This window comes from Toxorhynchites rutilus, chromosome 3, assembly GCF_029784135.1.
Source record: "Toxorhynchites rutilus septentrionalis strain SRP chromosome 3, ASM2978413v1, whole genome shotgun sequence".
Taxonomy (NCBI): Eukaryota; Metazoa; Arthropoda; class Insecta; order Diptera; family Culicidae; genus Toxorhynchites; species Toxorhynchites rutilus.
Window position 1 is genome coordinate 231,341,019 of NC_073746.1, and position 15,443 is coordinate 231,356,461.

The window sequence follows — 15,443 nt, forward strand, 5'->3', positions numbered from 1 at the left end:
TTGAGGCCTTATTTCATAACATGCATGGAATGTGATCTGTCCTCTGTTGATTGGATGCAAGTGATAAATAGAGAAATTAGCTGCGCAGAAGCAATGGCAGTAATTGTTTCCGGAACCCAATGGGAGCCAGAGGAGAAACAAATCTTTAGCTCATATGCTAGTGGAATCGTTACGAATGCAACGATAAATAGATCACTCGCTTTTTGCCTACCTTACCCCACTGGAACACCAGATAAACTGGAAAAAATAATTTATTGCATATTTTACAATCACAGCAAGTATGTTTCCACTTTAAATCAACGTAGCACGTGAAAGGCATAAATTTACAAAGAAATAGAACAGTAAAATTGCCGTTTGTTTTCACCGGGTTCAGATAACTGTATTTTCATGATTCCGGTAAAAAAAAATACCACTATTGCACATATAAGAGATGAATTTGATTATCAATTCACCGAGTAACTGATAAATCTTTCTATTTAATGGCTCACGTTTGAAATGTGCACGAATGAATATATAACAACTTCTAACTATCGTTTCGTTTTATCAGATGATCTAGAAAGTGTACGAAACAGAGAAAAATGAAGACCGACTCTACTTCCAGTAGCATCGCTTCGACTAGAACTGCTTCGGCAGTCGCCGCCAACAAAAAATGACTTGACTAGAAAATGAATTGACTAGCGCTGACTAGCGAGGATGACTGGTGAACTAGTCCAGTCAGTGGTTATTTTAAATAACTCGACTAATGAATACAAATCTGCCTCTTCATTCAACTGACTTCAATCCACATTTCCATTTTCCCCTGATACTAATTTTGTACACGCGTACGCACGTCCATAATAAAGAGGAACGAAAACTTGATTCATGATGCAAAAAAGTAGTTACCCCATCAATGGACGGTTTTTTTTCTACCCATCGTGAATTCAAACCAACGAACTTAGACATTTATGAAGTATGCTATAAACGCATTAGTATTAGTTAGTATTAGGCGTGCAAAATAGCGCACACACACTGCACGCTATTTTATACGTGTGAGTAGTTTTCGTGTACGCCACAAAAAAATCTAGCTCACCTGTAGCGTTTGTCAAACCACTTTGAACTCAAACATCGATGCGTGCAAACATGCATGGGAGAGAGAGAGGAACGAATTCGTTTTGAAGGAAGTCACTTCAAAATGCAATGAGAACAATTTGACTGGGAAGAATGGAATGATATAATCGAGTCGATAGAGCGAGATAGCGACTAAACGCCCGACTGACTGTTCAGTCGTTTTGGCGGAGAAACTGCGTGAAGAGCCAAAAGTCATTTACCGACTGACTATGGATTTAGTAATCCTATGTTCAGAGAAGAACCGTTGCTACAATAAAGTTCGAATGGCCAGTCTTATAAAAGAAGTCTTATGAATGTAGAAAACACTTTTCAACTTCATTTTATAATGAGATGTAATATTATCACTCATTTATGCGACAGCACCAATAGCTATGTGGATAGCGTGGTCGTGTAAAACAGCCTTGCATTGCAGCCGGCCTTGGTTCGATCCCCGTTGACATCGTTTGGATTTTTTTGGTACAATCCCAAACTGACGTTCAGTCTAAGAAAAAAAAAGTCTGTTCCCACACATACAAACATTTTATAGCTTTTGAAAAAAGTGTTTTCGACTGAATGCTAGAAAACTTCTCTACGACGACGATTTGAAATTTATAGAACAATAACATCTTATCTTGACTGTTGTGCGTTTCAGGCTGACGTAGAGGAGCTACGGTGGTGGTGGTGTCGGAATAGCGGAATCGAATTGAATATCAAGAAATGTAAAACAGTGTCATTCACCCGCCGGCAGTCTCGAATTGAATTCCGTTATTCAGTTGGAGCTGAAATACTAAAATGCGTTGATTCTATACGCGACCTTGGAGTCGTTCTAGATATCAAACTACGGTTCAATGAGCATATCTGCGTCACTACCACTAAAGCGTTTGCTGCCCCTGGATTCGTCCGTCGGTGCAACAATAACTTCAGAGAAGTTTACGCAATCAAAACACTATACTGCTCCTTAGTATGTAACATCGTGGAGTATGCTTCGTGTGGTCTCCGTTTCACAGCACGCAAATCATACGGATGGAGAGAGTGCAACGTAGTTTCATCCGATATGCTCTCCAGCAACTCCCTCAGACAGATCCAGACCATCTCCCTTACTACTCAAGCCGCTGAAGACTGATCGCGTTGGAATCGCCAGCTTCTAGGCGTGTCAACTTTCAATTTTCGTTTGATTTTTTAAATGGAAATCTTGACTGTTCATCTTTATCGTACAAGGTCTTTCAGATTGAACGCTCACGCCAAAAAATCAAATAGCTCCTTATAATTTTTTTTCGCTCCGTCGATGGTAACACTGCATTCCCCACTTCGGGACGATAATATTCGGCTACTCGTTCAGTCTGATCGGATGATTTTTAATGTCTAGATGTACAATTTACAAGAACGTGTATTTTAAGTGAAATCGTATTACTCGAGCAACCGAAGCCTTAATGAAATTTTGTCCTCTTAGGGTAAGAATTTTCAAATTTCTCGTCGTCGATCACTTCCTATGGGGGTACGTGAAGGACCGTTGCTATGTTAATAAGCCACAAAATTTGGAGAAACTTAAAGAAGAAATAACTCGGATTTTCAACAGCATCGAAGTCGTAATGTTAGAGTTGTGCATGAAGAATTTTGTTCACCATTTAAAACGCGTTATCGAAAAAAGGGGTGGTCACTTCGAAAATGTCCTAAAATAAGCTTTATCTACATTTTTTCAAAATAAAAATCGGTTCACTTTTGTAGAAGTTATTTAAATTTGTTGAGTGAGCGTTTAATCTGAAAGACCCTGTATAATGTATCGTTCTATGTACCATCTCGACAATTACGTAAGCGTGATTCATTGTTTATCAGTCGCCACAGGTATTCCCATGGATTCCCCTTAGATAGTTGTTTCCGTGAGATCAATAGTGCTTGTACTGTGTTCGACATTAACATGTCCAAAAACGTATTTAAAAATAGGATTAAGAGTTTAATATAAGGATTCAGTCTGAGGAGTTATAAACAATTCGAGACGGTGATAAAGAAATAAAAAATAACCAGAAGGACTACAATCGAGTTTTTTTTTCAATTTGTTCCATTAGGCCAGAGCTCCAAAAATCGTCCGAAATTCATCCCTCTACACCAGAATACCCCCTTGAAAATAAATCTCAATTTGCTGATCGACAATAAATCCAATTTATCAGATCACCCTTATACATAACTACACACTCTAAGAGGGAAAAAAAATCCGATAGATATTTTTTCATGAAATTGTAATTATGGTCCTGGGACTATATATGTTTTAATTATACGAAGTCTGTTCATCAAGTATAGCGGCTTTTAAATTTCCGAGATTCGATTTTTGTGGCGTTATGTTGGCACTTATGAAAAAAAATCTTCTACGCATATGGTCGATTTTTGTTTTTTGTTTCGGGCTTTGTTTACCACAAACTGACTCTACTTCAAAAAGTACGCTACGTAGGACGATTCTGTTGCTTTCGTTTGAAAGATGAGAAAATTTAATACAGGATATAGTTGTGAAACATCTAAATTAAATTAATAACATTTTGGAAGTGAGAAACTTTAAAGATAGTGGTTTTGAATTCCAGTTCCAATTTCAATTCCAAAAATTCATAATAAACTTGATTGTTTTTATCAACCAAATTAAAGCTCTTTAGCCGCTCTACAATTTGTACTTTGACACCCTCTATCTTCCTTAATTTCACTGCAATAACGTAATGAACAATTCTTGGTGAGAATTGAAGCAAAATCATTAAAACTTCACGGTTTTTACTCATAAAACTCATAAAGACAAAAGATACGAATCGTTCATTCTGAGAGCCACGTAGCATTTTGTACTTCTGGTACGATTCAGGAGCATTTACCTCTAATTGACTCCAAACTTTGAAAAATCGGCTAGAAAAAACGGCAAAACGTATCAATATGAAACGCTCACAGATGTTTAGAAAATACACTAGGCTAAAAATTTGCCTGCAAACATTATAACTACTGCGGAATAACTATTTGCCGAAGTACAGTTGATTTTGTAAAGCACTATAAAAATCCTGGGGTGACATTGCGCATTTCGAAACGAGTGATTTTTGTTCGTTTCGACCATTTTGACTTAGCTTTGTTTATGAGCTCAAAAATATAACATTTCTCTACGAAACAGATTAAGCTCTAAATCTAGTACATTGAAAATATTAACTTGAAAAAGATACATAATACTAAAACTAATTCGATTTGAGTTCGAATTTTCTCGAAACGAGTTACTTGTATCGAAATGCGCAATGCCACCCCCGTTTTTGGATCTTTTTTGAAATCGATGAACAAAAATTTAAATAATTTTGTTTTCGTCAAAGTAACAAATTATCCTTGTCCAGAGTTTATTGGAGTTTTCAAAACTGCCTTTCGATTGTTGGTTAATGAATCGAGAAAAGGTGTGGTTGACTATAGGAATTTGGAAGACAAACTAGAGGCAAATGAACTCTCTGAGTTTGAAGCTTTCAGCGACAGAGCAATAATCGATGGAAAATTATATGATTTTCACAATGCGAAATTTTTTTCGTTTTCATTTTATACATCCAACAATGAAAACGAAAATATTCTACTGATGGGGAAGAATAATTTTCGGAAGTTTTTCAGTTAATTGCACTTGATTGAAAAGTCACTAAACAAAATATATTTAGTCGCAGCATTATATGAATAGAAAACAAATAATCGCTGGAAAATTATATGATTTTCGCGATCCGTTCTCCATTTCATTCATCCAATATTGAATACGAAAATATTCTACTGATGAGGAAGAATAATCTTCAGAAGCTTTCCTGTTAATTTCACTAGATTGTCACAAAAAGAAAATGTATTTGCTCGCATTATTATATGAATAGAAAACAATAAAATAAACTCTTTGGCTTGAATGTAATTTAATTTAACAAGGAGAACTAGCAGACTTTTTTCAGCAATGATGACATCTTTTCGGTTTCTTATCGATAACCACCAAACGAAAAAAGTTGCGCGCGTGTATGTGTGTGCGTGGCGGCTGCTCCGATGCCTCAAGCGGAAACAACTTTCGATGCTGGTACTTTCTTGATCGCCTTTTCAGTGATATCACTCTCCTCCCGATGGGGGAATTTTTAACGATCCCCGCGTAACAATGCCGTTTGTTTGCACCAACAGGCTCTTGGTAACACCGTTCATCAAAGCTATCATGATGAACGAAGCTAACTTCGCCACAGCTGCAATAACCTGCTCCAAACGCTGTACAATTACAACTGAGTGGATTTCCAAGTCTGCTATGGCAGTTTCTAACGGTGCTTTGATTTAGCGCTCGTGTTCGGGAACACACTCCGTTCACCAGAAAAGCAATCATTAACAATGAGCCAGATTGTTATGGTTTAAAAAGCCTGTTTTCCATGCAATTCATAAGCTATTGAAACTTTTTTTGGACCAATAAGTGACAATCATATAACTCTTAGAATTTTTATCTTTCGAATGAAGTGATTGTTATACCACTCCATTTATCCAGTAAAGAGGTATTAACGTTTGAAACCTTGCACTCCAGCGTCACTCTCTTGTTTTTGGAACTTTGAACTTACACCCCGGTACAGAAATGAAAGATAATCGAGTCCAAAACTGTATATAATCGAGTCTGTACATAATCGAGTCCGACCTGTACTGGTGAATGGTGGATCATTCTAGATGAACTTCGCATTTTCAACGCAGTGTTACTTGTACAATTTTTATTTATCATGGCTGAATTTGCTATGGTTAATCACTCGCCTTAACTGCAGTTGTAACTACAAGAAGACGCGTATGCCAACACAAATCGGAAAAAAATAATGGGCTAAATTCCTCGGCCACAATAGTCGAGCATGCAGCCCACGGCAGGATCTGTATGACTCTAACCTTGCTGCAACGGGAGCCACTCACTTTTTTTAGTCTTGTTCATGAATTCTCAGAAAACATTGACAAAAAACTGGCTCGTTCAGACATGAAATATTGGGCCTGATCACGAACGTCACTTCACGGTGAAAACGAAATGCAATGCAATTTATATTCCTTTTTATCCATTTTCACCGTGAAGTGACGTTCGTAATCAGGCCCATTGTGATTTTTTTTAAGTTAAGATCACCTTTTGTGAGTATTAAGTTTTAAGCAGATAGGTAGTCCCAACTTATTGCCATTTAAGTTGAATTTTTCCTTTTTTTAAAAAAATAATATCTGAATGAATAACGCTTTATAATTATTTCGCAGAATAATGCGAGGAAACCCGGTAAAACAGAAAATATTTTGACGTAGGATTACGTCTTTCGGGAACATATTGGGGTACAAATTGAAAAACGAATATTGATCGCATCGTGAAGAATGTCCAATTTCAAACGCGTATTGCTCAGTCATTTCTTGACGGATTGATGAGATTTTTACATCAAAACATTGCGGCACTCTATAACAATTTTTCACCTTGAATAAAATAATATATATCATGTAATTAACTATCGAACAATTGAAAAATCTCAACCCCTATCCAAACGGTACTGATTGGTCGAAATTGACGTCATTTCTTTTTCGCCTGCTTCGCTTCTTTCGTTCCCCGATAAGTCAAATATTTGCATGTCGAGCGAGTGGGGGGCGCCTATTTCTCACATACCAACTGATATAAAAGGACGGTAGCATTTTTGGATTTCTCATTCTCGTTCAACGCTCAGATCGGCAAACATCTGGGCTTCTAGTGTGCAGTGCTCTACAAATCATCCAAAACCATACGGTGCGGCAAAGGAGAGGAAGCCATCGGCAATCAACGATGGATGCGGTGCGGCAAAGGGAGCAAAGAAGAGGAAGCAGCGGAGAGCATCAAATTAAATCTAGTGTGCATTGCTGGTGCGCTCCTCTTCACATCAACAATTGGATGCGGCAAAGGAGGCAGAGGAGCGAAGTACATTGCATCGCATCGTATCACACCCGCTATCCGTCGTTTAGCTCGTCGTGGTTGTGCCAATCAAACCCTCGCAAATCGACGCACAGAAGCCGATAGCGCCAAAGTCAAGGAAAGCATCAGCGAATCCGTAAAAGCTACCGCTCCCAAAACTAAACTGCTACATCCGACTGAAATGCAGCAGATTCCGTACAACCCATTAAACCATTCCAGTCCTTCTCAGGATTATCAATTTGTTTTGAAACAAAAGAGTTTATTTTACTGTTTTCCACTTACCACAAAAACTATATAAAACCGATCAAAAATACTGTTTATTTTTACATTTTCTACTAACAACTAACATGGAACGTATCATGTCAAAAACATACGTTTCATCAACCACCTTTTATTGGATTTGGCAAAAGAAGCGAAGGACATATGCATGCATGTATATAACGGAACGCTCCAGTCATACACAGCCCGTTAGGGACGAATGACCTTTGAGTTAAAGTCCCTTCAAAAACAAGAACGAACGATACACAGCCCGTATCAGACAAATGCATGAAGGAATTCTATAAAATAAAAATAATATTTTTGTGGTGCCTTTGCGCCAACTACACGGGCGTGTAGCACCATAGTAGCAAAAAATGTCGAAGTTCGTGACATCTGGTAGCAATATTTTTCTTCTTTTGAATTATAGAGACTTTAAACTTTACGTTCATTCGTCTCTAGCCCGGCTCATGTACTTACAATTATTGGTCAGTTATTTCCTGATGGATTTACGAGATAATTGCATCAATCGATCTGAGCACTCCATAACAATCCATCACAATTGATAAAATAATATATCATATGAAACTAACTAGCAAACAATCAAAAAAATTTCAAACGGAAATACCTCGTTCTGATTGGTCGAAATTGAATATACGGAGAAATCGGCTCATCAAAGTAGAGCGAACTTTTGCTGCCACCGAAGTGTATTCCCTAACAGAGACATCAAAACCAAGCTGCCTGGGGGAAATCGGAATACATGAAAGCAGGGGGGCTTTTGTTTCCACCGACATGTATTCCCTAACAGAGATTTCAAATCCAAGGTGTCTTGGGGAAATCAGCATGTAAATACCTTCGTGGTCGATAGTTTAACTAACGACGCGCACAAATGGATAGTGCTTATTGTAACTAGCGTGGGCATTGCTGATTGCATACTTGCTGGCGAATTAGTAGGAAGCGATGAATGAGTGTTTTTTTTATGTTCGTTCCAATAAGAATCTTTCGATGGATTAATTGAAGAATGATATTTCAATGAACTGAATAGAACCTATGTGTGATAGAATATAAATAAACTTTAAATTTGGAACTTTTATGTTGGTTGCTTCGTGAAATTTCATATCAATGACCGATATTATTGTCCAATTGAAATTCGCATTGAGGCATGTAGCATCGTGTTCCGTTGGGTTTAAAGCGAAAATGCCATTTCCATTTCAAATATATTATCTCTATAATAAAACAAGTTTTCTGGTGAGAAAACTTGATAATTGTGTTCGATAATGATAATTATCTTATATTACATTGATGAGTTTTTTTCTTTATTTCATCCATACATAACACAGGAGCCATCTCGTCCAGGGCCACAGAGCGCGGCTTTCATCATATCTCATTCCACTTAGGCATCTCCTATCTTGATACGCACCATCAAATGACTAATCACCATCTTTCTATCATTATCACTCGGTTATGGACATTGGTGGAGTGAACCAAGAATACCTAACAACCAGACAAAACGTCCACCAAGAGATTAACAATGTAATTCTTCAAACATATCCAAAGTCAGCATGTAACAGATAACCCAACGGAATCCTACGTCAACTATGCGGTCGTGTCTCGGACACAACCCTCCTGTGACTTTTTGTTCAATATTTTACTTGAATAATATTTGTAAGATTCTCACAGATGTGTCATTCCAAAATATATATATATATATTGCAAAAGAAATGAAGAAACAAAGCGCGATCAGATTGCGTCAATGCTTGCTCATGAAGGCGAACCCAAAGTCACGTGGCGTGATGGTATTGACTGATCAATTACAAACTAGTTCGATTTATATTTCGCCCATGACATATAATTCCAATGATCTACAATCGACAACAGTCTGATATGCGTGACTCGATTCATCAGCTCACGCGTTTAACAGCCGACTAGAGCCCTCGGAACGACAGCGATAGATCATCAGCGAATCGATTGTTTGCAAACAACAGCACCAACAGAAATAACTACTTGTTAATCCCGCGAATGTTGTACATAAAAATGCACTAGCACACTCATTTGAGCCACAAGTCAAGTGCTTTCAATAATCCCCCCACCCCCCCTTATGTGTTTTGAAGCGAACTGCAATTCCACGCCTATATTCAACAGCTAATTATTGACCTATTCTATTTTCTGCCATTTGCTGCTTTCCCCTGCAATCATCGGCTTCTAGTGAATTCAGTAAAAAAGTATCATCATCCCCACAGCTTCGTTCGAAAACAATGGATCTCAAGCGAGAATTCGTTCCCATGTTTCTTTTTCTATTGCTAATAAAAGATTTTCACGGAAACCGGACATGAACCGATGCTATTATATGTTATAGAAAAAAAAACTCCTATTGCAACAGAATGCCGGCTTACTTGAAGATACTTACGCTTATTTTATCCAGACTTCGCAGCGAAGCTTCATGAACGCTATGAAAATGAACATGAGCTTCCTTCATGATTGGCTCCTCGTCCTCATCGTCATCCTCGTCGGTTTCGCCAAAATCGGACGTCAATGGAGTACAGCTTCGACTGCGAGCCTTACAGTTGACAGGATCGCTAGCAGAGCGTTTTATGCTGCTGGAGCTTGCCGAGTATGCCGTACTAATTAGACTATGGGCCAACTCGGACGCAATGTTGATCGCCTGTGGAGGATCAATCCGGAACGTGGGAACAATCGGTGGTTGCATTTCAAAGGACGAATCTGCGGATGTATTAAAGTGCACCAATCGAGTGGAAGCTTGGTTCGGTTCGTTTTCGTCCAATTCCTCCACATCCGAGTGGGACGGCTCACACTCGTAGGAGTAATCATAATTATCTCCCCAAACAAGCGTGCGATTAGAGAGATCCGCTTCGCGAATAGTGTTAGACAACCGGCGAAGATTTTCCTCCGTTAAGGCAGGCGAAACGCACGGACTTGTGTCCGAGCTGTTATCACTAGTTATGGATCGCTTGCAGTGTGCTGGCTTCTGGACTCCCTCCAAACTGTTGCTTTTCTTTTTTGATGAGAAAAAATGGAGCAAGTTCGAATGGGACGGTTGTTTGGGAATTTCGGAGTTACGTCGTTTTTGGAAGCGTTTTCTCAGAGCAAGCGGAGTCTTTAGGGCTTCCTCGAAAAATGCTTTAGTTGAGGATGTTTTCCTCACTCTGGTGGGTGTTTCAGGAGGTGCTTCAATGTTATCAGAAACATGCAAAGCAAGCGGTGTTAGATCCTCCGGTTTCTCTGCTTCTACCAGGTTCATAACTTTCTGGTAACATTTCTCTTCGAGTTTCAAACTCTCCTTACTGCTGCATGTATCGTACTGGTCTTGTTCCATCGATTCGAAATCGGAATCAATAAATGAAGCATCCGCTGGCGGTGTCAGTAGATTCAACTTATAACTTTCTGCACTTCCTGGTATATCATTTCCCCTCCCAATTCGCACTTTTATCGGAGTTGAGCTGGGTAATGACAAAAAGTCTGGCGCTTTTTCAGATTCAACTTTCGAAACTGTGAAACGAACACCTTTTATTCCATCACAGAACTTCGGTCTCTTCAATACGGAATCATTCGCCGTATTGTCCGATTCAGATGAACTGAGACAGTATTTGAAATCGGTAGAGTTTCCGATAACACTCAAATCATTCTTTTCCAAACACGATTGATCGTCTCTGTTGTTATCACTAATATAACACTCGTCCCTCTCAGTTTCGGGATTTAATTTGCAGCAAACACTCGTGTGATGCTCACTCAGATCACTTAAAAACATCCGAATCTCTCGATCGCAGTCACCACCAAGTAAATTTTCTTTGGAGCTTTTCAATCGCACTGGTTGAATCGACCCACCCAAAAGTGATTTAAACTCCAACACGTTCTCGAATGACGAATCATTCGCTGTCTTCAGTAGGGTCATAAAATTTTTGTTAACTATCGGCTCCGGCAACACATTATGATCACAATCCGTGGGGTCATCGAAAACACTTCTTGCACTGGTCGTCACTTGTACGGTACTAACACCTTGGGAGTCATCATTACCACAATCACATTTCTTCGCGTTCTCGGTAGTCTTTTTTGTTGTGTTTGACACCAATGTTTTCATAATAATCGTTATCTCTGAAGTTTTGGTAGTCGTCACAGTCAACGACGCAGGAGGAGCGATGTCCCCCGCATGTTCCTCGTCCATAGCGGCGTTTAGTGAGGCACAGGCCATCGTTTCTTATCAACACCACTGACGCACTGTTTGAACAGCGATAAGCGATTCATTCAATTCTAGCAAATATTCTACTTTTCGGTAAGACGCACACAGTTCTCGACAACGCAATGCATTGCACCGCTTAGAATGTCGATGCCTGACGCCTCGGACCAGCACCCGCTGCCGACTGCGCTGGAAATCGGCTACAAACTGAAAGCGATTTGTTCTAAAGAAACGTTGGATATCCGATTTTCTGTTAGGAAAAGAGAGATCATTCACAAGCACACTTGCAGCACACCGTTTAATTATTAACACGCGTAGGGAATCACTAATGCGATTGGAGGCGCGCAATTCGTGAGTGATCGAACACAATAGAATTATGGGAATGCAGCAGAAAAATAGCTGCAGCAAGTATAATTTTACGCGCCTGCTCGCCTAATAACCAGCTAGAACCACATTCTCGAGAACATGACACACGCGATGGCTCAAGTGTGTCATGTTCTCCATGTCTCTCAATTTAGGCCATACCAATGCTCGCTCCTCCAATTTCTATAAACTTCTTCGACACATGTTAGGTTGGTTGATCTTCATCCTCCCAAACTAGTGGCCAACGTGACCAGAAACTCGCACCCTCGTCAGAGTGGTGATAATCAAATGGGGCGAAAAAACAATTGGAGTCGTGAGGATCCGATTACGGGTTGTCCATCCGAAGTGCGTCATCAGTATTGTACCAAATGTATGTTTGTTTCTTCAATATTGATTTACCTTCTCAAATCTACGCAAGTGCACAGTGACCACCACCACTCATAAAACCTCACCACATTCTAAATTTCACTTTGAAAAACTGACTAACTAACATTTAGATTTGTTAGAGGAAACAAGATGTCAAAATTTGCAATATTTGATATATAACTAGCTTACCCGGCGATCTTCGTCCCACCCACAATTGGTATATGATTTAAATCATTTCGAACACTCAAGTTTCCACAGAAATTATTTTTATGTACGTGATCTATACTCGCCTTAGATAATTTCTTTTTTGACATATAAACCTGACGCATACTAAGGTGCATCAAACCTAATACTGACTGTTAAATCCGTTGCTTCGTTCTTGAGTTAAATCGTGAGAAACGGACACCAAATCATTTTTATTCATATATATATATATGAAAATCTCGTGTCACGGTGTTTGTTACCGAACTCCTCCGAAACGGCTCGACCGATTTTGATGAAATTATACTCAAAATACTTGGTAGGTATGAGAATAGGTTGTAAACTATATATGATACCGGTAGGATACCGATAACCATACATTTAATACCGAATAGGGTGGCTCTATGCAGAAAAAAAGATCTGGATATTTTTTTCAAAAATTTGACTTCATACCATACATATAACCCTAAATTTTGACCCCAATTCCCAATTTTTAATTGCGATTTTATTATTTTTGTGTCAAAAATATTCTAATAATTTAACCCTTGTTCGTTTTTTCAACAGAACGAATTCATTTAAGTTGTTCAATGACTGATGGCGTAACGCCCGCTTCATTGAACATCCACAAATACACAAGTAACATCAATTCATCTAAAGCAGGGAGCATCTCCGACGAGCTGGAAGCCTTTTTGAATGAGCACAATGAGTTATCGAAATTCTTCAATACATTAGTGTGTTTTATTCAAAACATTCACTAGAAATAATTTATTTGCCAGAACAACGTTTGCCTGGTCAGCTAGTATAGATATATTTTCAAAAAAGTTTACGGACTAGAAGCAGAATGGCATTTCTTTACCACCTACCACGAGAAAGAACCCTGTGATGCAACAGAAGGGACTCTAAAACGAATGGCAAAGAGAGCAAGTCCTGCCCAAGATTACGGAAACACAATCCAAACAGCACTAGAGCTATATGATTGGGCAGCAAAACAAAATAAAAAAAAACACGAAATTGAATTACTGTTACGTATCCAAAGAACAACAAGCAAAACAAAGTGAGTGAGCTTGAGGAACTATTCAATCACGCGAAAACAATATGGGGGACAAACAAATTTGATTGCTTTATTCCTGTAGAAAAAATAAAATCGGAGCTAAAAGGTTTTCAAATTCAGTAGATGATCCCAAAATCTTCAGAATGTTAGATAAAAAGAAAAAATAGGAAAGATATGATGATTGTATCTCTTAGAATATAAGTTAACAAGTACATGGTATAAGATCAGATGAATGAAAATGAATTTAATGTCAAAAAATGTCATATGTTTTACTACATTTGATTTGAAATAAAGACCTCTAAAATACTCATTCAACATTTTTATTATTTTTTTGTCATTTTGGGTTGGCTTTCTGCACTGAAAAACGAAATAACCCTAAGTTCAATAAAATATCGAAAAAGTTATTGTTAGAATTTTTCTTGCCTTAAATATGCACAAGTTGCGATGTACGGAAGAGTTGTAGGGCACATATTTATCTACCATTTATCTATCATTCATCAAAATCTGAGATGACCATTTTGAGAAAATGGACTTTTAGTTTTTAAATCAATTTTTTCAGTGTGGGATTCAAAAAAATATTTTTTCAGTATTTTTTTCTAAAAATTCAATTATGTTCCTAAATATTTTTTGTAGAACCTACCATTTCAGAGTAAAAAATGGTCAAAAAATATGGCCCTTTCCATTTGTTAGTATAGATAAATTTTTGGCAAACTAAGTATGCCAAGTTGCTTAACACTAAACCTACGGATGTTTCATGTATACCTATTCCTTCCACAGCGGGTCAAATGACCCTTTATGAATAGTTAGTGAACAATTACTCGATTTATATTGAGAAACGTGACATACTATATTTCTCCTCTATATTTCGACATTTTTAGGATAAAAATAATAAGCAAAATAATGAAATTACAATTTTTGACGCGCAAAATAGCACTGTAGTTTGAAACGGTCACTGTTAGCTCACTCGGATAGTCAGTAATACAATTAATTCTAATCATTCACTATTCATTCACAAATGCAACAAAATGTATAAAGCAATTAGGAATTGTTAACCGGTTTTACCGGTAACACCGGGTCAATTTTCATTACCGAATTACCGGTAATTTTACAAATCAATAACCGGTAATTTCGCTAATTTTAATTTTTACACCATAAATAATATTCGCCTTTATGCCGCTTTGTAATATTACTCGAGAATCAAAATAAGATCGGAAGACCAACTGGCAGTGTTGCGCCGATTCTACGACATCCGAGCTTCAGTTCAAAAATCGCTGCTCGATCTGAAAATGAGACACAGGGTATGCTTCAGCGATGAAGAACTGACAGCGATAAAGGAATTGGTAGATTCTGGTCGCTGTTGAACTGCTATGCCGGATGAACTGCACCCTTTATGAAACTGACGTCGGAACGCAATTTTTGCTAGAACAGCTATCGGAGCAGCTACTCGAAGCCCTGATTGGAAGAATTGCAGAAAAACGTTTTGCATATGCAGATTTGTTCGCGTATATGAATAATTATTCTGCTCGAGGTCGTGAAACAATTAATGATGACTTTGGCGTCTTCTATCAAACGTCACGGACTGCATTGATCAACCAGGTATTTTAAATTGCTCGCGATTTGATGAAATCTAACGATTATGATTCAATAGTTGGACAACAGGAGGGAAAATCCAATGGACGATGCAGAATCTACAGAATAGTTGAGCATCAAGGAAATACTTGAACGATGATTGCAGCATACAAAGGTATCAACGTCCAGTCCAAGCTCAACGTCTATAAACGGATTGATGAAAACCTTCAAACAATAGTTTTCATACAGAGGCCATCAGAGGTAAATACATGGCAATGGTATCCGATACTCTTCGTATTGTACACTCAACATAATTGGACGTTGATCGTGCGTTTTCCTCTTCTGGAAATTTCATTAATGAGATTCGATCTAGATTAGAAGACTACAAAATTAACACTCTCTGTACCCCTAAGTATTACTTTAACCAACAAACTAACTAACAAAAACTTGCAAAATGTTTTCTTGTGAAC

At 38.2% G+C, this 15,443-nt stretch overlaps 1 protein-coding gene across 4 annotated transcripts in view; it reads right to left on the minus strand.

The window, feature by feature from the left end:
* The window catches only part of LOC129772810 (regulator of G-protein signaling loco), a 112,234-nt gene that overhangs the window by 62,966 nt on the left and 33,825 nt on the right, over nucleotides 1-15,443 (minus strand). For 2 of the 4 annotated variants that reach the window (XM_055776288.1, XM_055776289.1), the window contains exon 2: nucleotides 9,639-11,630. The exons of the other annotated variants lie outside the window; for them this stretch is intronic. In XM_055776288.1, coding sequence (XP_055632263.1) covers nucleotides 9,639-11,438 — 1,800 coding nt within the window. In that variant the 5' untranslated portion in view covers nucleotides 11,439-11,630. The remainder of the gene's footprint in view (nucleotides 1-9,638; nucleotides 11,631-15,443) is intronic. 4 annotated transcript variants of the gene reach the window in all.